The sequence below is a fragment of the Pteronotus mesoamericanus genome, unplaced genomic scaffold (assembly GCF_021234165.1).
Source record: "Pteronotus mesoamericanus isolate MK-2021 breed Mesoamerican mustached bat unplaced genomic scaffold, CSHL_Meso_final scaffold_705, whole genome shotgun sequence".
In the NCBI taxonomy this organism is placed as follows: Eukaryota; Metazoa; Chordata; class Mammalia; order Chiroptera; family Mormoopidae; genus Pteronotus; species Pteronotus mesoamericanus.
This window is the reverse complement of record NW_026555326.1, coordinates 4690550-4715167: the sequence shown is the minus strand read 5'-3', so window position 1 is coordinate 4715167 and position 24618 is coordinate 4690550. Positions and strand designations below refer to the sequence as shown.

The following is a 24618-nucleotide window of genomic DNA, read 5'->3' as shown; positions in this document are numbered from 1 at the left end:
AGTTTCTCCTTGGAAATCCCTGAGGTCTATGACGTCCAGCGTTTCCCTTGGGCATACCCATTGTTGACCAAGCAAGTCTCCTCAAGTCCACCCCAGATCCCTTCTTCAGTGTAAGCCTGTTTTCCAGAGAACATCGTTGCCATTGGCTGAATACCCTATACATTGCCAAACCGGCTGCAGTTCTTTCATTTAGAGGCATGTCCCAGTGACTTTATAGTTTAGGTGGACTTAAGGGTGCTCTTGCCATGTCACCCCTGGGATGAAAAAGCCCTCAGGGGTCCTTGGTGCCCTCCTGATGAAGTGAGACCTCTGCTGGTTAGGTCCAGTCCTTTCACTGTTTGTGGAACAGTAGACTTGAAGGGAGGAAGTCCTTGCCTCAAACTGCTGATTGGCATCACAGCCTGCTGCAGCCGGAGGCAATCCTGGTAGCTCTGTCCTTCTGGCCTTTGGTGCTATTTTTCTTGGTATGTGGAGAGCCCAGATGACAAGAAAGAAACACGAGGATTCTTTGTTCTACTCAAATCACTGCAACCTGGGATTAGTTCTCCTGTCTGACGGGCCCGGCTTCCTCTCGCCTCCCCTGGGCCCATCAGAATCCAGGAACAGTGCTGCGGCACCAGGCTCCAGGTCTGCTGCCGCGGAGTCCAGCCCTCCCACAACAGCGCCCAGACCTCACTGAGGCTCTTTCCACGGGGCCTTCGGGCCATGGCTGTACTTCGCCGCTGCCACTGTTTACCTAGCTTTTCTCCTTTGTAAACTTGAACTTTATTTATTTTAGTCAACTTAAACTTCTGTTCAAGGAACTTTGTAAAAGCCTCGAATCACTGTTTGATGCACTTAGGGTTTTTTCCTGACACATCAAATTAATACTTAATCTCTAAAATTAAAAGAAAAATGTGTCTAAAGAATGCCTCAAATTCCTCCTGCACATATTTATCAGGCCTGGAACTACTCTAAAATCCCCAGGACCATTAGTGGGAAGTGCCGCCTACAGAGGCCGCTCTCTTTGCTCCTCCTTGGTCATCAGCACCCGGACTACACTGGGTGCGCTGCAGGGAGAGTGAGCAGTGGAGAGGCTCCAAGGGAGCGGGGAAGGAAATCCCAGCCCTCCAGTCCAGTACCAAGGTGCTCTTCCAAAGGAGAGATGGAGCCATATGCCTCATATACCGATAGGGAATGGTGCGAATTGAAAACAAGTCCCTTCACAGTACACACAGGACAAACCCATTTGTATTTTGTAGGGGGGTGTGTGTGTATCCAAATGTAGCACGAAGGCCTGGAAGATGCCCGGCCAACCTTTGGAAGAGATACCACCTTGGAGGGGTGGGGGCGTTGGAAGGGGGAGAGTGTGACAACTTCCACTTTTTGTGTTTGCTTCAGTGTTGTTCGAATAATCAGATACTGACACGTGTTTCTAGTATAATATTTTAAAAGCCGATAAATATTTTCTTAAAGAAAGACGCTGGCCTGGATGACAGAAGAGCTAGGTTCTAACGCAGACTGTGTAGACGAGATAATTGGTGTGCAACCCAAGACAAGCCTCCTAGTTCCTCTGAGCCCCAGGTTTCTTCTCTGAGAAATGGGGCAGTAGGCAGGGTGGTTGTGAGGCCTCTGGGACGATGCCTGAGACCGCACGTGTGGAGGAAGGGGTGAGCCTCCGGAGCATCTCTGGTGCCTCCAATGGCCCGCAGTACTGGATTTTTTTAATCACTTCCCCGCGATGAAAGCCTTCAGTGGCCTGCTCTTGTCTTCAAACTCTGTCTAAATGTGGATTAGCACATGAAAGCCTTCATGGTCTGGCTCTGCTGATTCTCCAGAATACCAAAGATGGGTTACTGTCCTACACAGAAAGCCAGGACTCTACGACTTTGTGGTTTGGGTGTGCACTTCTTACTACAAGACTTAACGATTATCTCGTCCTTTGCAGCCCAAGTTATTATTCTACTCTATTGATAAAAAGGCCAATAATACCTGGTTCTTGATCATCAAAGGGACAGATGGCTTTCAATGCTCCAGGGTAGATCAGCCTGGCCTGCTGGTGTTGCAGCCTGACAGGTTGCTGCTGCCTTGCTGCCTACACCCCCTCCCCCATTGAGCCTCTGTCGTTCCTCAGCAGGGCCCCTCTGGATCCACCTCCCTCAGCCCCTGAAGTCACGGAGCGGTGACTCAGCTGGCGTGTAAAGCTCAGTTTCCTGGCACCCCGCCCTGTGCTCACTCCTGCAGTCGCCCCACTCCTCCCTACCCTCTCTACCCCTGATCTGCCTTTGCAGAACCCTTTGGGTGTGTAAGCATCTGGGGCCAGTTCTGCCCCAGTGGGCAGCCCAGCGGCCGGTGCTGAACCCAGAACTACCACACGGGGGAGCCTGGGACCAAGAAGGAGAGAGCCTGGGGGCGGAGCCTCTCCCTCCTAAGGGCGAGCCCCTCCCTCTTTGCAACCGTGGCTCACCTCTCACAACTCCCAGGGGATTCTGAGGCGCGGGCCCCTCTGAAATGCTCCATAAATATTCAGCAAATTGAATTGTGGTTGATAACAACAGTAGCTGCCATTTGTAGAGTCATACTAAGTGTTCTACTTGTTTAATCAATTATTGAGGGATGTTGAAATCTCCAACTTTAATTGTGGATTTGCCTATTTCTTCATCCAGTTCTAGCCCCCCAAAACTGGAATTGTCTTCTAGAGGGTGGGCCCCTTGTAGTATAGGCTTCCCCCGCTAGGTGGGCGTTCTAGGAACACATCTGTGTCAGTGTACCAGCTGGTGGTGTTGTGAGAGGCTGTGCTCAACTTCAGTGAATTTTTTTTTTTGAAGACTCAATGCGTTTACAAATGCACCAGGTTCAGCAGGTTTTAACCAAAAAATCGCATGACCCCCATGTCCCACCCTCCCTATTCATCTGATCTTGCCCCAAGCAACTTTTTTTGTTTCTCTGGGTGGAAAAAAAAAGCCCTCAAAGGGAAATGTTTTTGCTGATGTGAAAGAGATGAAACAAAAAAAAGGCAGAAGCACTAAAAGGCATCAGACTCAAGGGGTTCGAAAACTATTTTGAGCAGCAGAAAAAAAGTCTCGATAGGTATATTGCACCAAATGGAGAGGACTTTGAAAGTGACTGAAGTTTAAACATGCGAGAATAAATACACAATTTTTATTAATAAAATCTGGTTTTTTGGGTCCCCCCTCATATTTTGAAGCTCCATTTTTCAGTGCCTAAACATTTAGGATAATTTTTTCCTTCTTTAATTGACCCTTTTACTTGATTAAATAACCTTTTGTTTATTTTAAGGACATTTTCCTGCAATTTTTGCTTGAGATTTATTTTTTTTAAAGATCTTATTTATTTATTTTTAGACAGCGAGGAAGGGGGAAAGAGAGGGACAGAAACATCAATGTGTGGTTGCCTCTTGTGCACCCTAACTGGAGACCTGGCCTGCAACCAGGCGTGTTCCATGACTAGGAACCAAACCAGCAACGCTTTGCTTCGCAGGCCAGCACTCAGTCCACTGAGCCACACTAGCCAGGGCAAGATTCTTTTTCTTTTTTAAAGATTTTATTAATATTTTTAGAGAGAGGGGAAAGGAGGGAGAGAAAGAGGGAGAAAAACATTAATGTGTGAGAGAAACATCAAAGGGTTGCCTCTCACAGGCTCGCCAACTGGGGGCCTGGCCTGCAACCCAGGCATGTGCCCTGACCAGGAATCGAACTCGCAACCTTTTGGTTTGCAGGCTGGTGCTCAAGGCACTGAGCCACACCTGCCAGGGCACAAAATAAACTTCTTATCCCTGGTAATATTCTTTGCTCTGAAATCTGCTTTGTCTGATAGTAATATAGCCACTCCAGCTTTTTTTTTTTAATTAGCATTAGCATGGTATTTCTTTATTCATTTTTTTACCCATAGGCTATTTGTGTCTTTGTAATTAAATGTCCTTTCTTGTAAACAGTTAATAGTTGGATCGTATTTTTTTAAATCTATTTGGAAAATCTCTGTCCTTTAATTGGGTTATTTAGATCGTTTACATTAATGTGGTTATCAATATAAGTAGATATAAGTCTATCATCTTGCTATTTGTTTTCAATTTGTCCTATCTAGTATTTGCTCCCTTTTTCATGTTTTTATCTTCTTTTGGATTAATTGAATATACTCTGTGATTCCATTTTATCTCATTTACTGCCAACCCACCCTCATGTGCCAAAGGAAGGCCAGTCCCCAGCAGCCCTCTGCACTATGGCTACGTCTGGGGCAGCTACTGCCCCCTCCACAGATGGAAATCCATCTCCATGCTCCAGACGCCAGCAGTGCTGCCACAGCGGTCAGGGCTTTGGCCCTGGTGGACAGCGGCCTCTCACAGGAACTGCCCCAAAGCCCATCTGAGCAGCTCAGGCCAACCCATGGGGCTCACTTCTGATCAGGCGGAGCTGAAAGGCTTCCCAGCAAGGAGGCATCGGAGATCTTGACTCTGAGGAGGGACAGAGCTCTAGTACTTACTTCCCGAGGAATCCTTAAGCGCTGGAGCCTTAAGCGTTGGAGGCGTTCCTCTGCTCCTCACAGCCTTTCCATCTTGCAGGCAGGGGGCTGCCTGAGCTGACCTCTGGCTGGGCCAGGTCAGGCCTGAGGCTCTGAGGAGACAACAAAGTCCTCTTTCTGTGTGTGGCAGTGCAAGCCCTGTTCATATCTCACACTGAGGACCGCGCGACCCTGGCCATTGGAGGACTGGCCTTGCCTGGAGAGGGGCCCTGAGGGATGTGGTTGTTGATCAGACACACCTTTTGGGCCTCTCTAGTCTTCCTGAAGAAGACTCCTTGATCCTGACTTGGATCCAGCGGGAGCTCTTCTGGGCTTCTGCCTCGCAGTGTGGCTAATGTCACTGCCTCAGTGGCTTTAAGTGTCGCCCCCATCGAAGCTGTTAGCCTGCAGCCAAGCCAGAGGAGTGCTGTGTGGGCTAGAACCCCCAAGAAAGTGAATCTTCTGTGAGTCTAACCAAAATGGTGTGCAGCCACTTACCTCTTATAACAGGAAGTCATCTGGGGAGAAACTGAGCTGTCTGTTGTACCCAGGAGGTTTCATGCTGTCAAATTCAACTCTCAGGGTGGGGGTGGCATTCTTGAGATGCAGCCCAGACATGAGGGGAAGGTTGCTTCTGAGAGGCATGGGAGTGTGGGAGGTGCGGTCGCTATTGGCAAATATGTGTCAGGAGGTCAGGAGGACAAAGGAGGAGGATATTGGCAGGCCAGAGCCAAACCATGAGGGCAGGGCGGCTGCTGGGAAAGTGAAATCAAATTTCGTGCGGCTGTAATGGAGAGATGCTTGACTGTGGCCAGAGAGAGGTGTGAACTGTTGACTTGGCACGTGATGTGAAGGGCCTTGAAGGACCCACTCAGAGCATGGAATATTGTTGGAGTCATTAGAGGAAGGACAACAGTTGTAATGGAAAATTGTTAGACACAGAGTCTCTGGGTTTGAAATCTGAGTTTACCATTGACTTGCTGTGCGACCGCTCTGAGCCCCAGTTTACTCACCTGTAAATTACCTTCTTGCAGGGTTGTGAGTATTAAGTGAGATAATGGAATGTATAAGAGCCCAGTAAGCCTGATAAAATTTCTTATTTCGTGTTGTCCTACTAGACTGCACATTATGAGAAGGCAGGAACTACGTGTATGTCGTATTCAAGCCTGAACTTGAACACCTAGGCTAGAGCTTGCCATGTAGAAGGTGCTCGGTGAATATTTGATAAATGAATGTATGGAAGAATAAGCAACTAGAGCTTGACACATAGTAATTATTCCATACCTATTAGTTGAAAACTAACTAGAAGTTTCTATGTTATAACAGCTCTCATCAGATCTTGGCCTACAGGGGTAACTTGGGCAACAAGAGGGCAGGGAGTTTGGGGGAGGCACAGGTGGGAACAAGGAAAACTACTGGAAGGCTTTGCGTTAATCTACACTACGGCATTCATGGAGACAGGAAATACTGAAGGGAAAGGAGAAGGTGGAAGTGAGGCAGGGAAGAGCGAGCTCAGCTTTGGACCTGCAGAGACCGAGGCTGCAGGGGGAGGATTGGGTACCCAGTGAGACACCTGGGAGAGAAAGAATTCTGAGACACGAGTCTGTGAGGTTTAGTTGATACCATTGGCACAGGTGAGACTCGGCCCCTGGAGACATAGGCACGTAGTAGAAGATAGTCAATGGCTGAACCCTGGAAAACCCTAGGAAGCTAAAGGGAAGACAGGGACACAGGCAGACTGGGAAAGTAGTTCCTGACTTGTTTGTGAAGCTCTGCTTTCAGGCAGTCCGTCTGTTGTGAGGGCAGTCACAGGTTAAACTCGCAGTACTGTGGCGGTCCAGGACCCAGGTTCTGCAGCCAGACCAGCTGGGTCGGTTTGGCTCCGCCATACATGCACCGCAGCATGCGTGACTATGTGTAAGTGACTTCCTCTGCCTGAACCTCTTTTCCCCGTCTGTTAAATAGGGATAGTAACTGTAGCTTTTCCATCGTTTGTTGTAGGGATTAAATTAAATGATGCACATCAAGTTATTCATACATTCCCTGCACACACTGGCTACTAATGATTTAAAAGTACGTTTCAGGAGGAGGGTGGCCCCTCACCCTGGTTTTCAGCCTCCGAATACTGATCTCCACCTCTGACATCCCTGAGTGGGACAGATGAGGAAACCCGAGGTTCAGACTTGCTCAGGACACCATATCAAGCTGGAGTTGGAGCTGGAACTAGTAGAATACCAGCTTCTGTCTTATATCACCATTTTTCTGGAACAGGCTGGCCACATGTCAGGATTTCATTTGAGAATGAAGAAAGCTTCTAATTTTTTCATCCTCTAACACTTTGAGACAGGAAAGTCACCCACTGATCATTTCAGTGGGGCTTTCTGAACCCCAGCACAGTGCCATGGATTTAAGGCCCCGGCTGTGCTGCTTAAGGTGCAGACCCCTCCTCCTGAGCCCAGGGACAAGGAATGAGCTGTGACGAAAGTAATGAGCATTGCTTCCCTCAGTTTCCTCATCTGCAGATAGGAGATGCTACCTGCCCTCAAGGTTATAGAGCAACCCAGGTGCAGTAATCGGTGTTGAAAGGGCTTTGAAAAGCCCTATTCAGACATCAGGTTTTCATAATATTTGGGGTGGCCTGGAGCAGCACCTAAAAGAACACAGTGTCACTTAGAATGTTTCCTAATCAGGTCTGGCTTCTCCTGTGTTGCTCACAAGGAGAGACTCATGCTGACTGCTGGGAGACTCTGGCTTGGTGTTTTAAAAAGAGGTTATTAGCTGCATTTTAAGATCGCACGTTTTGAATGTGTAACACTGCATTGCTCTGCAGAGGTCCCTGCGTGACTCCAAGGACACAGTGTGGCCACAAAGAATCTCGGGCCTGTTTTTTCCTTAAGTACTGGATTCCCACTGAGCAAAAAGTTCCTTTTATAAAGGAAAGTGTGTTCCTTTGCTGACCCGGACAAAGTGGGTGGGCTGTTATTGATGGCCCGAGGGCTGTGCAGAGCCCCTCCTTCTGCTGCCTTCGCCATTACAGCATTGGCCTTGGAGGTACTGACGAGGCCGATAGAAGCTTCCTTTGCCTGAACCACTGTCTCTGGGGAAAACCTCCAAAAAACAGCTTCTAAAATATTCAGTTAAAGATTGATCCAGACAAAGCCAGAACCTATCTTCAACCCCATTAATATGAGCTCTTCCCCTCAAACACCCAGTAGCCCCCTCCAGCCCCCTCCCTGCCCCTGGCTGCCTGCCTCCAGGTATTATCTGCCTGTCCAGGGAGGCAGCTACTGGTATTGAGGGTCTTCTGAGCCCTGGTGGCCCGCAGCCGGGGTGCTGGCTCTGAGCTACCTCGAGTTTGTGCCTGCCCGGCCCTCACAGGTTTCTGGGAGAAAGACGGTGTGGGAGGATGGAGCCAAACTGGGCTGCACTTTGAAAGCCTCCAGAACACTGACAGATTTGGCTGTGGTGGGGAAGTGAATGGATTCCTCATAAAAGTAACCAGGGCTTTAATTGGAGCTGACAGCTGGGTATCTGGGGCAGAGACTAGCTCTCTGCCCAGCTTGTACCCCAGGACAGCGTTGTTCCAGAGCTGCAGGAAAAGCCACATAGACTTGGAGAGGGTCCGATAACCCCTCTCTGCCACTCCTCGGGGCTCCTGGGGTCCACAGGCCATCAGACCCCACGAGCACACAAGAGCCATCAGGCTCTGAAGGCTTTGTCTTCTTTTGCTGGGACTCCAGGTGGCAGTGTATTGAAAGAAAGATGGCAGAGCACACATCTCTGCCAAGTGACTCCATCATAGAGGCTAAGAGCATAGTCCTTAGAATCACACAGACCTGGGTCTCAGTCCCAGCACACATGTCCTACTGTGTAACCCTGAGCCTCAGTTCCCACATCCCTAAAATGGGAATAATAATCTCTTTCTCCAGGCTTTTGGGAAAGTTAAATGACAGGGTACATGTAAATCACCTGGCACATGCGGCCCCTGTTTGAACACTTGTACCAATGTGATCTGGGAAGTCGTAGGTGCGGGGAGGGAGGGGGGTTGCCCTAATTGCTGTGAAGGATTCAGCCCTGGTCAAGGAAGCTGTTCCTTTGCCATCTGGTGGGGAAATGTAAATGAGCTGTCCATGGTGGTAATGATAACATCTGGCAAAGACCTCTCTTGGCCAGACTATCAGGGAAATACACAAACAGTCGGGGTGCTGCCTGCAGGATCCTTCAGTATCCTGAGGTACCCTGAGGTCAAGTTCCCCTGGGCGGGGGCAGCTTGCTTTTGTGGTTGCCATAACTTTGCATATGATTTGCATATGCTTGTAGGGCGCCTGCAGTTTTTTTTCTTGCCTCTCCAAGTTAAAATATTGCTACTTCTCCAGGCAGGCCAAATAGTGATTTTCTTCTTCTCCAGTTACTTTTCTAACCACTCTGGTTGACCTGGCTCTTTAGCCCAATGAATAGGGAATGAGAGGGTGAGGTAAGAAGGTGGAATGGGGAAGCGGGGAGGGACGGGGTGGACCTTCTGGCACATGCAACCCAGTGAATGTGAGCTATCATGGGTGACGATCATCGAGCTGTTCGCAGGAGGATGAAGAGAGGACAGAGAATTTCCCCCCTTGGGTCCATCCTGCTCCGTTCCTTCCCTGCATCCTTAATCTGACCTGTGGTTACCTAAATCCACTGGTCACCGGGGTCCAGTGGCACCCAGCGGGGCGGAGAGGCGCAGGCCTGGGGCAGGAGGAGAGGGAGGGCGCCCTGACAGCGAGCAGGGCTTTGAGGAACCTTGCGAGAGGAAGTGGCTTCGGAACCGCTCTGGCCGTACGCGGCAGGAAAGGCGCGGGGAGGCGGGGAGGCAGGAGGCGGGGAGGCGGGGGAGGTGTCACGATGGCGCTCAGCGCGCGGGGCGAGGGAGGGAGCCGAGGACATGAAACCACAGAGGCCCAGTGAGCGTGGGAGCGAGACAGGTCCGATCCGTGTTCGCAGCCGCTGGCGGCGCGCCGGGAGGGAACAGGTTACCCTGCTGCCGGAGCCGCACGGGCCCCCGGGGGAGACACGGTGGCGGCCGGCGCCCGCGCCGCCGGGCCAGGTAGCTGACTGACCCCGGCGAGCGCGGAGCCCCGCGGGGAACCTGGGGACCGCCCCGCCTCCCTGCGCCGCGTTCCGAGGCGGCCGAGCGGGTGCCCTCGCTGCCCGCGCAGGCTCCCGGCTAGATGACGGTGGACCGCAGCATGAGCAGTGGGTACTGCAGCCTGGAGGAGGACCTGGAGGACTGCTTCTTCACTGCTAAGACCACCTTCTTCAGGAATGTGCAGAGCAAGCGTCCTTCGAAGGTACGCGCAGTAATGGAGTACAGGCGACTTCCAGGGTCGCGTTGTGGGGAACAGCCGCTGTGGTCTCCAAGGGAAATGTTGCTCAACCCCTGTTGTTACCAGAGTGGCTGGGCCGTTGCCCTGGGGACCCTCTTGAACTTGGCTGCACAGACCATAGGCCGGGTGTGGAGCCTTCAGGGACCACCAGCAAACAAGATTCTCTTTTCAGCGCTCTGTTTAGCGTTTCCTGTCCCTAGACCTTTTCAAAATGGCTCTCTAGGATTTGGGGTCCGCACTGGACTCATGTTTTGGCCACATGCTCACCTGGACCTGGGAGGGTGATGGGGCAACTGTTTCTTTTTCTTTTTTCTTTTTTCGTTTCCTCCCAAATTCGAGCTTTGAAGCTCTAAATGGAAAGTAGATTTCACCCAGTCCTTCTGTAGGATAAACAGTCAGAGGTGGAGACTTCCGTGTTGTGAGTGCCCAGAAACCATCTTAAAGCCAGTAACTTTGCAGAAGTCCAGAATGCTTTTCAGAAGCAAACTCAAATTTCTGTCTTAGGTGGTTGTCCTACTACCACTTTAACTTCCCGGGTTCGTCAGAAGTAACCTAATGGGTTTTGCATGTGTTTCTGAATGGAATTCTAGGTGCTTCCTAACATTGCCATCCTCTCGACACCCAGCACACCTGAGTCCCGGGGCCAGGGACCCAGGCCCCACCCTTGCAGTTGCTGTGGAGCCAAGTTGGTCGCAGTGCTGATAGAGCTCTGCTTATTTATTTATTTTGTTATTTATAAGAGAGGACTCTAAGCCAGGTCCTTGGAGAGGTTACCTGAAAGGATCTGTTTGAAGACCAAAGTGAGCTGCTAAATTTTATAGGCACGTGCAGGCTCATCATTAATTTAGCAGCCCTATAGTAGAATTCACCCCAAACTTTCCCAGGCCTGACTCTGAGACCTCCTTTGTTAATAATTCATCTTGCCTGTAGGTCCCGCATTTGCTGGGCCCTGAAGTCAAACAAATGGACCTTTCCACTGTCTGAGGATGCCCAGGAACTGAAGGAGAGGTTTTTCACTTTAGTGTTTGAAGGAATCTCCTAAGGCTGGTCCTTCGACCCCATGCCTGTTTTCTGGGGCTCCCCTCATGAGGCTGGAGAGCAGGGCTTGTTCTGGAGGGCTGGGGGCAAGGCAGGTAGGCTGAAGGGAGGGCGTGTGCGGGGCAGCATGGCTGCAGAGGGGACGTGTCCTGCTCTCTCTGGCGGTTTTTGCCTGATGGGTGGATCCCCCCACACACATACAGGCACTCCATCTTTCTGGGACCTTCACACCAGTGGTTCTCCCTCTTAGCTGCACCCTGGAATTACTTGGGGAGCTTTAGAAAGTGGGGATAATTGGTCTCACTGCTGGGAGTCTGCTTGACTGGCCTGGGATGCGCCTGGGCATCAGAATCTTGAAAAGCTCCCCAGGTAGTTCTGATGTGCAACTGAGGTTGCAAACCATTGCTCCAGAGCAGGGTGTCCAACCTGCGGCCACGGGCTGCATGTGGCCCAGGACGGCTACGAATGTGGTCCAACACACAATTGTAAATTTACCTAAAACGTTATGAGATTTGTGTGTGTGTGTGTGTGTGTGTGTGTGTGTGTGTGTGTGATTACGTGTCACAATGTATTTAATGTGTGGCCCAAGACAATTCTTCCAGTGTGGCCCAGGATGCCAAAAGGCTGGACTCCCCTGCAGAGACGTTTGCTGCTGCCTGGGGAGGAAATGGTTCTTGTTTTTAAAAACAAAGTTTAGCTGCTGCACTTACTCCCAGCCCAGCTGTAAGCCCTTGGTCGCAGAAGGTGGGCTTTTTGCACGATTGGTGGAAGAAGGCACACCACAAAGCTGGGGTTTCTTTCACTTGGCAAATGAAAAAGCTAGCTGTTTTCTCGTATTTCTTGGGAGAAGTAGAACTGTTTTACAAGAAAATATGCTGGGGTGGGGGATGACCTGTCCCTCTTCATCCCCCCTCCCAAACTCTCCTTCCTAGCCTTCTTCCTGAAAATGCACCTTGGTTTGGTACCCACATCCCTTCTGTCTTTTCTCTGTCTGGTCTTGATCCATTGCGTCCCAGTTAGGCCTCTGAATATCTCCCCACCTCTTGTTGCCCAAGCCCGTGAGCCCCACGAGCAGGAGTCCCTTCTAAGAAACTCATTTGGTTGAACCCCAGACAGGGCTTAATGCTTCCCCGAAGGAAAGGTGGTGGGCATGGCCCCTCTTACCCCTGGTCCCTGCCTAACGGGAGTGTGAGGACAGCCCTGACTGGAGACCGAGCACTGTCGTCAGAGACGGCCCTGCTGGGCAGCGGGCTAGCATTCGATGCGGCACTCTTTGTGGAGGCAGAGAGGGAGGGGGGCAGGGCCACCTCTGCTGGGTGGCCCAGCCCTGGGGTGGCCTTGCGGCTGAGGGAGCAGCAGGGGTGTGCGTGGCTGACCAGATGTTTCAGTGTTTCATCCTTCTGAGTGTTTTCCCCCCTTTAATAACATTTTCAGCCCTCTTCTCCCTTTGAGCACTTCTGGAAAGGATTTTCAAAGAGATCGGCCAGACCCTGACCCCGTTCTGACCCCTAACTATGCTTTTTTCCTACCTAGAGAGGGATCGCATCTGAGCTCCTAAGGGAGTTTCTTTTCCTGTCTCCAAGGAAAGGCATTTATGTGTGTCCCTGTCGCTGAGAGACAGAGGCCCCCATCCGGGAGAGGCTGAGCGGATGGGCTTCTATAAATAGCCTTGTCAGAGCAACCTGTGTCTGCGCTGGGCTCGGGTCTGGCTGGAACAGGGCTGTGGGGAAGCCGCCACCTGGAAGTCGTCACTATTGGGCCTCCAAGGTGTTCCCGAGGCCTCTCTCCATCCCCTTTGGTGGGAGGTGGGAAGGTGGAGAGACAGTCAGCGAGAACATGGGAACAGGCCCTGGACCCCGCCCGGCTTGTTCTCGCCTTTCAGAAAATGGCAGCTTCCTGGGGCGCTGCGCCTCCTCTGAAAGGGGCAGGGAGGTTTTGAGTCACACCAGCGCAAGTTCAGGAGGCCCAGGCCGTGCTCTCCGGTACTCCCCCTCGGCTGGCATGGTTGGGTTGTGTCTCCCAGGGTTGTGCATGTCACAGCGGGGCTCCTGGTGGCTCATGAGGAAACCCACCTGAGTGCTCAGTGGCGCAGCATGAGTGCACACCCGGTTGCCCCAGCCTAAGCTCTTGGAGTCTTGAGGGCTGGGGGTTCATCCAAGGTCACACGGCAAGTTTACAGTGGACCCAGGGTGACAGCTACCAGCCCAGAGATTTTTCTGTTGACCCGACAAAAGGCAGGACTTGGCACTTGTAGGGCTGGTGACTGGGAGGCCAGCTGCTGCTTTATTCCTGCCTGGGATCTGACCCTGGAAGTGGGGCCAACGGCTACTCCGGTCGGGTCCCCGAATGCCTGCAGGTGTGGAGGTTTGGGGTTTTGACTTCGGAGCCGGAACACAGGCGCCTTGCCGGTTCTGCAGACTCCGGGACCATGCAGAGCATCGGGGGAGCACTGAGGCCTCGTAAGGCCTGCTTCTTGCAGAACGTCCAAGCTAAAAGGGACCTGGTCTAGTGCTGAGGCCCAGAGAGTAGGGAGGACCTCGTCAGGCCATGTAGCTAGCCGGGTGGGGCCAAGACTGACACACCTTGGACTCCTTGTCAAGTGCTCTTCTTGGTCCTCTTTCTTAGTGAGTGACTGGGACAAACTGCCATGCTTGTCTTCTCAAAACCTTGTAAACATAGGAAGACCCGAATAACCTCAGGCTGGGAAAGTGGTTAAAGGGCCCTTCCCATCCCTCCGTTCCATAAGGCATACTGGCCAAGGGAACATTGGTCCCACATTTAACACTAGCAGGGCGCCCCTGCCATCAGTTCCAGAGTCTCACAACCTTAATCATTGAAAAGTTCTTCTTGGTGCCTATCCTAAAATACCACTTGCTAGAGATCCTCCCTGTGTGTGTTTTCTTCATAGACGTGGAGAATAGAAGGTTGACCTCACCTATGGTTAAATATCATAACTTACACACGTGTAGAACACACTCCCATCCTCCATCTCCCCCACCCCGAGACTTTCTCTGCTCTATGCTGACACCATTGAATAATTCAAGGAAGGTGCAAAGAGGAAGGGGTCTCAGAGGTCAGAGTAGGGAGGCGCTTGTCCCATCTTCTTGCCTGGCCAGTCGGCCCCTCCCCGAACAGGGCCGCTGTGGCAGTCGGGGATGTCAGCCAAGCATGACGGCCCTCGGTCCAGCCAAGGAAATCCCCGTCTCTGTGCCAGCAGCAGCGCGCCAAGCCTCAGGCCTAGCACCTGGCCCTGACCTTCTTGGCATGAGAGTAAAGAAAAGAATACTAAAAATAATTTCCAAATTGTAGCAATAAAAATAAAATTAAAATCTTCAGAACCTTTGGACCAGTTAACTCTGTTTTTATGTGCTATCTCAGAAGCCTACACAGGGTAAGACTCTCCTCAAAAGACTTTTCATGGTACCCGACGACTTCCTTTTAGGCTGTGGTCTGTACTCCATTCCTGTTTTCTCTGGTCCTTACCAGTGTTGCTTTTCTCTGCAAAGATGGTAAGACCTGTAAGATCAGAACCACATCCGCTTCGGGTCCAAGTACTGGTTACAAAAGCAGGCACTGACTAAATGTTTGCGTCCTGTGTAATCAGAATGGACTAATCTGTAATAAACAGCCCCTGTTTTTCAGTTGTTGAACATAATCAAGTTTATTTCTCCTTTAAGTGACGTTACATTGGCAGGTGGGGACCCACAGTAACACATCGGAGATTCTGCCCATCAGGCCCGGAAACGGTGTGTGTTTCACACACATATGCCATTGGCCAGAACTCAGTCACGTGGCCACAACTAACCACAGTGGAGATTGGGAAATGAAGTACAGCTGTGAGCCCCAGGTGGAACAGGAAGCCGGTTGTGGCAAGCATTTAGATGTCTCTGTCACACATCCTCCTACCTCCTTCTCTGCCAGCCACCTTTGGAAGTGCTGCTCCTACTTTCTTGGTGAAGAGTCATAGCCTCTGTCTCTTTGACCTTGTACCTGTCCTTCATCTGTCACTGAGGATGTGTTGTCCCTGGTATGGGGTCCTGTCTCCCCAGAGGACTCTGGGAATTCCTTGAGGACCATGCTTTTCCTTACTCAGCACTTCCCTGGTTCCTCTGTGGCATCTGAAGCCTTTGGTGCTGCCACCCACATTGGAGTCACCCTTTGGATCACTTTTTGAAAGTGGAGATTCAGGGGCCCCACACCAGACTAACTGGCTCCTGAATGTTTGGAGATAGGATCCTCAAGTCTGCTTTTTAAAATAGTCTTCCCATGTGGTTCTCGCATACACTGAAGTCTAGGAACCATCTGTGCAAGTATGTGGTAATGGACTGATTGCTTCCATTGGAACAGAAGACGAGCATTTACCACAGATTCCAGAGAGGTCCCTAGGCTGGAAGTTGAAGCCCAGAAGTAAAAGGATTTGCTTCTGGCCACACAGATGAGACAGAACTGAGGACTCGTGGTTCCTGGGTTCCTGCTCAGAGCTGTCCCCGTCACCCCCACCACAGTACGCTGACCACGGCGACCGTGACTGGTGTGTGATGTCATGGGAGCGGCACAGAACTGCAGCCCCAGTCCTGGCTTCTCATCCCAGCTCCGGCTGATAACTGGAGGCTGTGGCCGAGTCACTCTTACCCTCCAGACTCAGGGGCTTCCTCGTGTCCTTTCAGCAAGAACACAGGTGACATGAGCCTGTCGTTTTCTTCCTTAACTGAGAGTCCCTTGTCATTTTGCATGGAAGCAGATCCTTCTTACCAGTTTCTCATGGGACTCGTAGAGCTTTTAGGCACTGACCACCCAGTTCTGTGAAGGGTAAGGACTTCCCTGGGGTGGGGTCCGGAAGAGGACCTGAATGGCTACTGTGAGTCCTCTCCTCAGGACCACCTGGGACTTACTTGAGAAGCCCTCACTACTGTGATCCAGATTCCCCACCCCCACCCCCAACCACCCGTCTTTCCCCACCTATCCTGACTCTGCTGGCTTTTCCTTACAAAGGAATTCCTGTTACAGCTTCGGGCCAAGCAACAGCCACCTGCCTAAGTAGTTCGGGGAGAAAGGAAGAAAGATTATGCGCTGATATTAAGTCCTTAATTCCAGCTCTTAGTTCACACCATAGGGTGGGGCTCTGGATCCAACTTCTAGTCCATGAGCCTAGCTGCCCAGGAGCCTGCATTCCCATCTTTCTTCTGTTCTCGACTTGCCAGGTGACCTACACCTGTGCAGTTTCTGCTTTGGGATCCTCCTGTGTGGAGGACCCAGCCTTGTCATCATCTAGGGCCTTGGTGTCCTCTGTGAGATGGCTCAGTCTATCCATAAAAGATCATGGGGACCCAGACCTGGCCTGATAGATTCCATAGACGAGAGAACCAGATAAATTTGCTAGGATCAGGACCCAGACCTGGCCTGATAGATTCCATAGACGAGAGAACCAGATAAATTTGCTAGGATCAGGACCCAGACCTGGCCTGATAGATTCCATAGACGAGAGAACCAGATAAATTTGCTAGGATCAGGAACATTCAATTTCAGGAATAGGAGGAAGGAGGGAGCTGTAGTGGCAGAAAACTTGAGGCTCAAATCACTGAGCCTGTGGCTTCGGTCCGTGGTACATCCTGGCCTGTCTCTACTCTCTTCTTGCCCCTCCCCAGCCGATGTGACCCTGCCCACCTTTCATCCTGACTCTAGAACATTTTCTATAGCCTATTGGAGGTCTCACATGCCCCTCATATACCTAGAGTTTAAATGTCTTTTTTTAAAAAAGATTTTATTTACTTTTAGAGAGAAGGGAAAGGAAGGAGAAGGAGAAGGAGAGGGAGAGAAACATCAATGCGTGGTTGCCTCTCACACACCCCCTACTGGGGACCTGGCCCGCAACCCAGGCATGTGCCCTGACTGGGAATCGAACCAGCGACCCTTTGGTTCGCAGGTCAGCACTCAATCACTGGGCCACACCAGCCAGGGCCCTAAAGTTTAATGTCTTGAACCAGCTCATAGTTTGGCCCATGGCTGATTTCTTGCCCTGTCTCAGCCGCACCCTTCTAGTGGCGCAGCTTCGAAACCTCAGGGTCTCCCCTCCTCCCTTTCATTCAGCCTGCGGCTCTGGGCTCCACCTCCACAGTGCTGCGGAGGTCAGGCTCCGCCTTTCTGCCCCGCCCTACTCTGCGGGCGGGTGCTTGTCACTTCTCACCAAATACGCCAGGAGGTCACCCAGCCAGCTTCCATCTGTTTCTTCCCCTTCTGTGTGCCCTGCATGCCACTGCCGGGGGCATATCATCCTGCTATACCAAAGCCTTCAGAGCCTCTTCTGTGCTTCCAGAACGAAGCCCACATGTGGTTCCTGCTCTTTGTATAACATCCCAAACCCTGAAACATCCAACCTCAGTCAGAACATTGTGCTTCTCACTTTCTTATGGCACTGAGCACCAGGGCTGGGGGACACAGTGGTAGGTAGGTAAAACGTGGTCTCCACACTTAAAGACCTCATGGTGCCCGCGTTGTGCCACACACCCTAGTCCCTCCCTTCCCCCATCTGTGAAGTGTTGGGATCCAGGCCCCTAGGCAGAGGGACATCAGGAGGAAGACACTGCATTTACTCTGCAGCCATGTGGCTCTCATCAGGACATGGTGGCAGTTCTCCCAACACAGAAGATGGAGGGGCTGGCTCCCTGATTCAAGGGGTTCGGGCATGAACAGCCTACGAGGGGCTGGGGACAGGCCGACAGCACACGGACAGCGAGAGAGCGGCAGCAGCCACAGGGAGAGGTGCAGGAGATGAACGGAACGTCTGGAAATCAGAGTCTGGAGCTGGAGGGGCCTGGGCGGGGCCATCAGAGCTGTTCCCACTCCCAAGCAAGCCCCCCACCGCCCGCCGTGCCCTGTCGCAGGTGGGGGAAGTGAAGCTGTGCTTCTGACCACCGTCCTCCTTCAACCCACGTACCGGTCCTTGCTGGCCCAGGGTGCTACCCAGCATGGTTTCAGCTCGTTGGATCCCTGCTACGTGTGGGGCTACAGTCCTTGGGGAAAACAACGAAACAAAACAGGGAGGGTGGCAGCAGAGCATTTTTGCCGGGCAGACCACATGGCAGAATTCCGGTTGCTATCAAGCCAAAAGGCTGCGACCTTCCATGAGGTAATCTGTCCAAGGGGCTTAGCCAGCGGCAAGGTCCCCACCCACATTTGTCCGGCTTCAGAATACACACTCTTGCCACTGCGCACACGGCATCCTGAGTGAGATCAGGCTTTAAAAGGCTCCAAATAAGCTCAAATCACCCATCTCAAACCCTGGTGGCCTGTTTGGAGGAAGCTGTTTTTCTCATCAGCCAATTTCCTGATGCTGAAATTCAGGCCATTTTTTTTTCCTCTTCTAGTCTTGGGAAATCTGGGTCACCATCCCCTACTATGGCTTTTTCACCAAGCTCCGGGTCATGAGCCCCTCAGGATCCTTCCCCTGTCTAGGCCGTCCCCCCACGTGGAGTGGCGTTGGGCTGTCCCCTGTTCTGTGACGTGGATGACAGATGGGAGCCGGGTCTGCAGGGCACCAGCCTTGCGGTGAGAGTGTGAGGCAGGGCCCCCGTCGGCCGGACACGTGGAGAGCAGTGGGCAGGTTTAATCCGCACAGTGACATCGGGCTGGGCAGCTGGGGGCTCGTGAGAAGGCAGGCACTGGTGAAGTGGGGAGTTTAGAGGGTATTTCTGCCTGTAATTTGAGTGCTCCCTTCTTTGCTCCCCAAATGTCACACTTCTCTCATTTTGATGGGCTGTAATTTTCTGGGCGAGGGACCCTATCTGGCGCATCACTGTGTCCCCAGTACATGGTAGGTGCTTACTGCGCATTTGATAAAGGAGAAGTGGGCTTGGGGCTTCTTTCTCAATAACCAGAGCCCTAAGAGACAGCCACCCCAGGGACATGTGGGCGAGGGCTTTTGGGCAAAATAGGGGTGAGAGCTGATCTCAGGACGGTTTAAAACAAAAGCTCGTTAAGATTCTGGATGCAGAATCAATGGGTTTTTCCAGTAACTCCGAAAATAAAAATCTCACTGAGTGAGCAGAAAATGCAAGGACAACTTTCCAAACATAGAGCGGCTGCCTCTGTTCCCTCTGTGATTGCTCAGCTGTTTGCCCTGGAGGATGAGGCCAGGCAGGGCTGGGTCCCTAAGCAACCAGACCCTGGCACCTGCTGGCAGGAATTGGCTTAATCCTTCCATCCTTCCTCAGCTGGGGCCCCCTGGAGGCTGGAACAGAGGGGCCTGTGTGAGGAGATGGGAGAGCCTACTGTGACAGGTTTCTTCGGTCTGGCTTTCAGACATGGGCAGTGGCAGGTTGAAGAGGAGGACACTCCTCCTTTGTCTGTCTTTGCCAGTTTAATTCTGAGCAAGTGAAGATCGCGGTCTGTTGGTCCTAGTAGATGGAGCGTTCTCAGCGGGCCCAGGGAGAACAGGCAGGAGCGTGCTGCTCGGGGGCCCCAGGACATCGGGGAGCCCAACAGTGGCCTGGGAACCCGAGCCTTCTCTCCATGTGACCTCAGGAAATATGCTTGCTGCTCAAAGCCTCACTTTCTCCTTCCATAAAATGGGAAGACTTGCCCCTCCGGTGCAGACGGGTGCTAAAGGAAGGCCCAGCATTTGGTTGTGAAGACTGATGGAGAAGCCTCAAGCCTGGGATAATATAAGGCTTTGGGGAAATGCAGATGGGTGTTGAATTTGACACGGGGAGGTGGAGTTCATTATTGGGGTGTGGCGGTATAAGGCCGTGTTCTCAGAACAGAGAAAGGGCAGGAGCTAGGGGTCTGCTGGGAAAGAGTTAAAATATATAATAATAACCATTGATTCCTGGGCCTTGACCTGTGTCCGGCCCTGCTCTAAGTGCTCTGTGTGTAGGAACTCATTTAATCCTCACAACTACTATATATGGTTTCCATTTAACCATGAGGAAACTGAGGCACAGAAGGGGGTCAAGTAATGTGTCCAGCGTCACACAGTAGTGAGGGCCGATCCAGGACTTGGGCCCCAGTAGTCTCATGCCAGAGCTCCTGGCCCCTAACCTGTACTGCTTCTCCAACAGCACTTTCCAGAATTATCCAGGCAGTCAAAGCCCCAGCAGTGAGGCCAGTCGGTGCCCCCAAATGCCGTCCCACATCCGCGGCGTTCCTCTTCGAGTCAAGGAGGGCAGTGCACTTTGCCAGACTGGTTAGGAGAGGGAGGAAATCAAATGTCCCTGCCCCTGAGCCTTGAGGACACAGCGAGAGGACACACACATGACAACTCAGAACTACTTAATGACCAGCCAAGACACGTTTCGGTATCACAGATGAATCCCCAAGCACCAGGGCAGGGAGGGGTATCAGGCAAGCAGCGTGGTGACAAGAGGACATGTGTGGGCTGGTGAAGAGGCCCCAGCAGCTAGCACCGCCCCAGCCCTCCAAGCTGCGGGCACAGGTGGCGCTTCCAGGCAGAGGGAGACAAGAAGGACCGCACTCCCTTCGGCAGGGCAGCGCAGGCTGGTGTCCTGGCTGCTGGCGCCAGTCCTGAGCAGCCCCTCCCCTCCTAGCAAGCGTGGGCACTGCGGGCATGCTGGGAACTGGGCGCTGGCTCCACGTGCAGCTCCCCACCTCCGAATTATCTGAATCATGTATGGTGCTGATTGCCCTATCTGGCAGGGCGTTCCGGCCAGAGCTGGATCCAGCAGGTGGTGGGACAGGGTGCACCCTGCAGGGTGCTCCTACAGTCACGACACTTGTGTCCTATCCAGTCTGGGAAAGGCCTACAATTAGAACCCGTGAGCTGAACTCCTAAAGCCACCCCTCTCTCCTGGCCCAGTGGTTCTGCTGGGTTTGACTCTATGGCTCTCAGAGCACATGGGATTCTATATGAGGCTGAAGAGCCTGTACTCAAAGCATTCTTGTGCACGAAGTCCCCCTTGTGAGGGTGAGGAAGCAATTTGGAGGGCGGGGCCAGACGGCCCTGAAGGCGAGCCAACCCCAGCTCCCAGCTCAGTGACTTCAAGAGCACACCACGACTCTGGCCTGTGGGACAAAGAAGACACAAGGTCCAGTGTTCCCCCCAATCTTCCTTTTGCTGTCGCATCCATTTCTGTAGGGGTGGTTGAGGTTGGGAAGCCTGACGTGGCTTCTTGGCCGTGACCAGCCGTGACAGGGTGAACGGAGACCATCCGAAGCAGTTGGAAAGTCCCCGCTGCTTTAGTCACCTAAGGACTCAGGTTGCTTCAGAATGTAGGTAATTGGACCATTTCCTCTGCAGGCCCCTCCCGGATTTCTGAGCTCAGGCTTCTTTGTCTCTGAGCCCCCCTCTGGCGAGTCATCTGGGAAGTACCTACTTGCAGCATTTCCTCTGAGGTGGGCTTCTGTCCCGATCATCCCTAGTGTTCGGCCGCTTCTCAGTGGACCCAGCAGGAGGGTGGCCCGCGTCCCAGAAGGAGCCTGCTCCTGGAGGTCTTGGCGTGGGCGGGGATTGCTGAGCTTGCTTAGAAGTGGGGTTGACCCCTCACTTGCTTAGAAAATAGACAGTAAGGGGAGCTCCCAACTTTATGGGAGCCAAATGAAACCAGCTGGTTACATGGCCTTCAGGCTCCCCTGACCTTTTTTTATGGTAACAAATGTATGTAACGAAAATTATCATTTTGATCATTCTGAAGCCTGCAGTCTTGTGGCATTAAGCACATTCGCACTGTGGTGCAACCGTCACCGCCGTCCATCCCCAGAGCTTTTTCGTCTTCCCCAGCTGAACCTCTGTAAGCCATAGTGCCCCCTGACCCCCTCCCCAGAGCCCCCCAACCAGTACTCTGCTTCCTGTCTCTGTGGATCTGATTACTGTAGGAACCTCACGGAAGTGGAATCCTAAAGTATTTGTCTTTTTGTGACTTGCTTATTTCTCTTAGCACAATGTCTTCAGAGTTCATACATATTGTAGCATCTCAGAATGTCTTGCCTTTTATGGATGAGTAGTATTCCAGCGTATGTATATGCCACATTTTGTTTATTCATTTACCGTCCATCAATGGGTTCTTCCACCTTTCGGCTATTGTGAATAATGCTGCTGTGACTGTGAGTGTACACGTATTAGTTTAAATGCTTGCTTTCATTTCTTTTGGGTAGACACCCAGAAGGGGAATTGCCGGATCATATGGTAATTCTTGTTTAATTTTTCGTGGAATCGTCATACCATTTTCCACAGCAGTTATTCCCTTTTCCATTTCCATCAGCAATGCATAAGGGTTCCAATTTCTCTATATCCTCACCAACACTTATTTTCTGTGTTTTTGATAGTAGCCATCCTAGGAGGTATGGCTTTGATTTGCATTCTCCCAGTAACTAGCGATGTGAACATCTTTTCATATGCATCTTCGCCATTTGTATGCCTTTGGAGAAATGTCTGTTAAAGTCCCTTGTCCGTTTTTTTTCCCTTGTCCATTTTCTAATTGGGTTGTTTTTTTGTTGTTAAGTTGTAGGGGTTCTTTATACATTCCAGATATTGATTCCTTGTCAGACATTTGATTTGCAATGAAATCCTCTTTAATATGATTCTGAAAGAGCTCAGTCCAGCCTCAGGAGAGTCTGGAGTCTGGGACGGGATATAGAGACCCATTCATCATACCTACCATCGTCCCTCAGTGCTCTGGTTCTGGGTGCTCTGGGAATAGAGATGGAAAAGGTATAATCCTTGGCTTCAGGGTGCTCATGGTTTAATGGGGGAAGATAGGCTTGTACACAACAAATACTACTGTAGAGGATAAAATCAGTGCTGAAATAATTGAGTCCTAAGCTATTGTTGTAAAGTCCACTAATTCTAGATAGAAGGAGGGACTGAGCAACATATCCCAAAAGGATATGCCAGTTCCAGGTGAGGGGGCATTCTCTCAGATAAGAAGGACGTCTCAGGCTGAGTGGTCAGACTAGGGGGTCAGGGGACTGAAAGGAGACTGCCATGGGGGAAGGGACAGGGGCTGAGATGGAAAACCAACCGAAGGAAGACCTTCTTGGCCCTGGAAGCTCTGGAGGGCATGAGAAAATGCCCCCAAATCCCTGTGGCCATCACAGTAAAGTGGATGTTGTCAGTCTATTCGGCCTAGGCTTACACGTTAGACATATGGTCTGAGAAGGGGGTTTCATGAAGCCTCTCAATAGTCAGTACAGGAGTCTCCTTTGATTTCTAGTTACTGCCTCTGAAGGAGATAGATGCTGTAGATGAGGATCCTCTGGGACCCTTACACAACTGAAACCTTTTAACTTCTTTATGTGGAGTCAGGGTGTGTACACATGTATCTGTGTGCGCATGTGTGTGTACGTGCACGTGCGTGCATGTGTCTTACTACTTCTTTCTCTTTTATTCAGTTCACTAAGCAAATGTTTGACGAGCCTCTCCCGTGCCCCAGGCAATGATCTGGGTGGTACATGAGGGAAGAAGGGAGCGCCTGTCAGGAATCTTCCACTCTGGGATCGGCTTGTAGGGGTGTGTGCTGATCTGCAGAGACAGCCAGGCTAGCTCTGTCCAGGCCACAGCCAGGCAAGGGGGGAGTACCAGGAAAATGGGGGTGCAGCTCTACAGAGGACAGAGGAGCAAGCAGTGTCCTGGGGCCTACAGTAGAGAGGACGAGAGAGGCTAGTCCCATGAAATGTGCCAGTTTGCCTGGGATGCTCCTGATTTTGGCACTGCAAGCTCTGCATCCTGAGAAAACGTGCAGTCCCAGGCAGACTGGGACAGTTGGTCACCCTGCCTGGGACTCAAGAGCTGAAAACACCGCCAGTTTATCCATGAGACACAGTTGGCCTGTAGTGCCAGGGGCCCGCAATACTCTTAAGTGCCCACAAAAACGGTTTTAATTTTTTTTAAATCAGGAGGAAAAAATGAACGTGTAGGTTGAAGAAAGTATTTTTATATGTGAAATTAATATATTTGTTTTTATACCAATGCTATCACAAAATATAATTTACAATCATTTTAATGGAGGAAGGGGCCCACGGCCCTGAAGACCAAAGTGCTTAGGGCCCACAGGAGCCATAACGTGGCCCCAGGTGAAACACCTGTCGGGGTCAAGGGTAAGGCAAGAGGCCTCCCGTGTTGGGTCCATCCCCACCAACAAAGTCCTTTGTGCTGCCGGACAAGCGCTCACTGGCGATGATGGTGCACTAGCTACCATGGAGTGCTTACTCTACTGACATTGTGCTAAGCACTTCCAATGTGCACCTCATTTTATCTCTATAATAAATGTATTAAAAAGGCCTTGTTATCTGCATTTCACAAGGAACTCTGACTATCAGTGGGATGGACTTGACCTAGTTCACAGACGATCAAGAGCAAGGCTGGCAAAGGCCAACCTGTGGCCGATGTGCAGGGCTGCATGGTCTAGTGGTCAAGAGCAGGGGACCCTGGGTAAGAACATACATCACTCCTTGTATTTTGGGGAACTAAATAAGATTGTGACTGTGAAGGCCTGAGAGCAGTGTCTGGCTGCTGGTGACCTTTATTATTATAATGAGGCATTTCAGGGCTGGACCCTAAGTCACTTTAGCTCCAAAGCCACAGGTCTCACCCAGCCTCCTGCATGGAGCTACTGTCCCTGCTTCTGACTCACCCCAGAGTACCTTCTCCGACTTGTAGACTGAGATGGTCACCTAAAAGAGCGACGGACACCATGCCCAGGCTCTAGGACACACTGGCATCCTGGCGAGTTCTCTGACGTCACACCCATATGCACGGAGCTGGCCTGGG

At 51.5% G+C, this 24618-nt stretch overlaps 1 protein-coding gene across 2 annotated transcripts in view; it reads left to right on the top strand.

Annotated features, from left to right (window-relative positions):
• RASSF5 (Ras association domain family member 5) overlaps window positions 1-24618 on the top strand; it is a 71057-nt gene that overhangs the window by 31879 nt on the left and 14560 nt on the right. Inside the window, exon 1 of one of the 2 annotated variants that reach the window (XM_054563279.1) lies at window positions 9705-9824. The exons of the other annotated variant lie outside the window; for it this stretch is intronic. Within the exon in view, the coding sequence (XP_054419254.1) occupies window positions 9705-9824 (120 nt within the window). Of the gene's footprint in view, window positions 1-9704; window positions 9825-24618 lie in introns of those variants that run through there. 2 annotated transcript variants of the gene reach the window in all.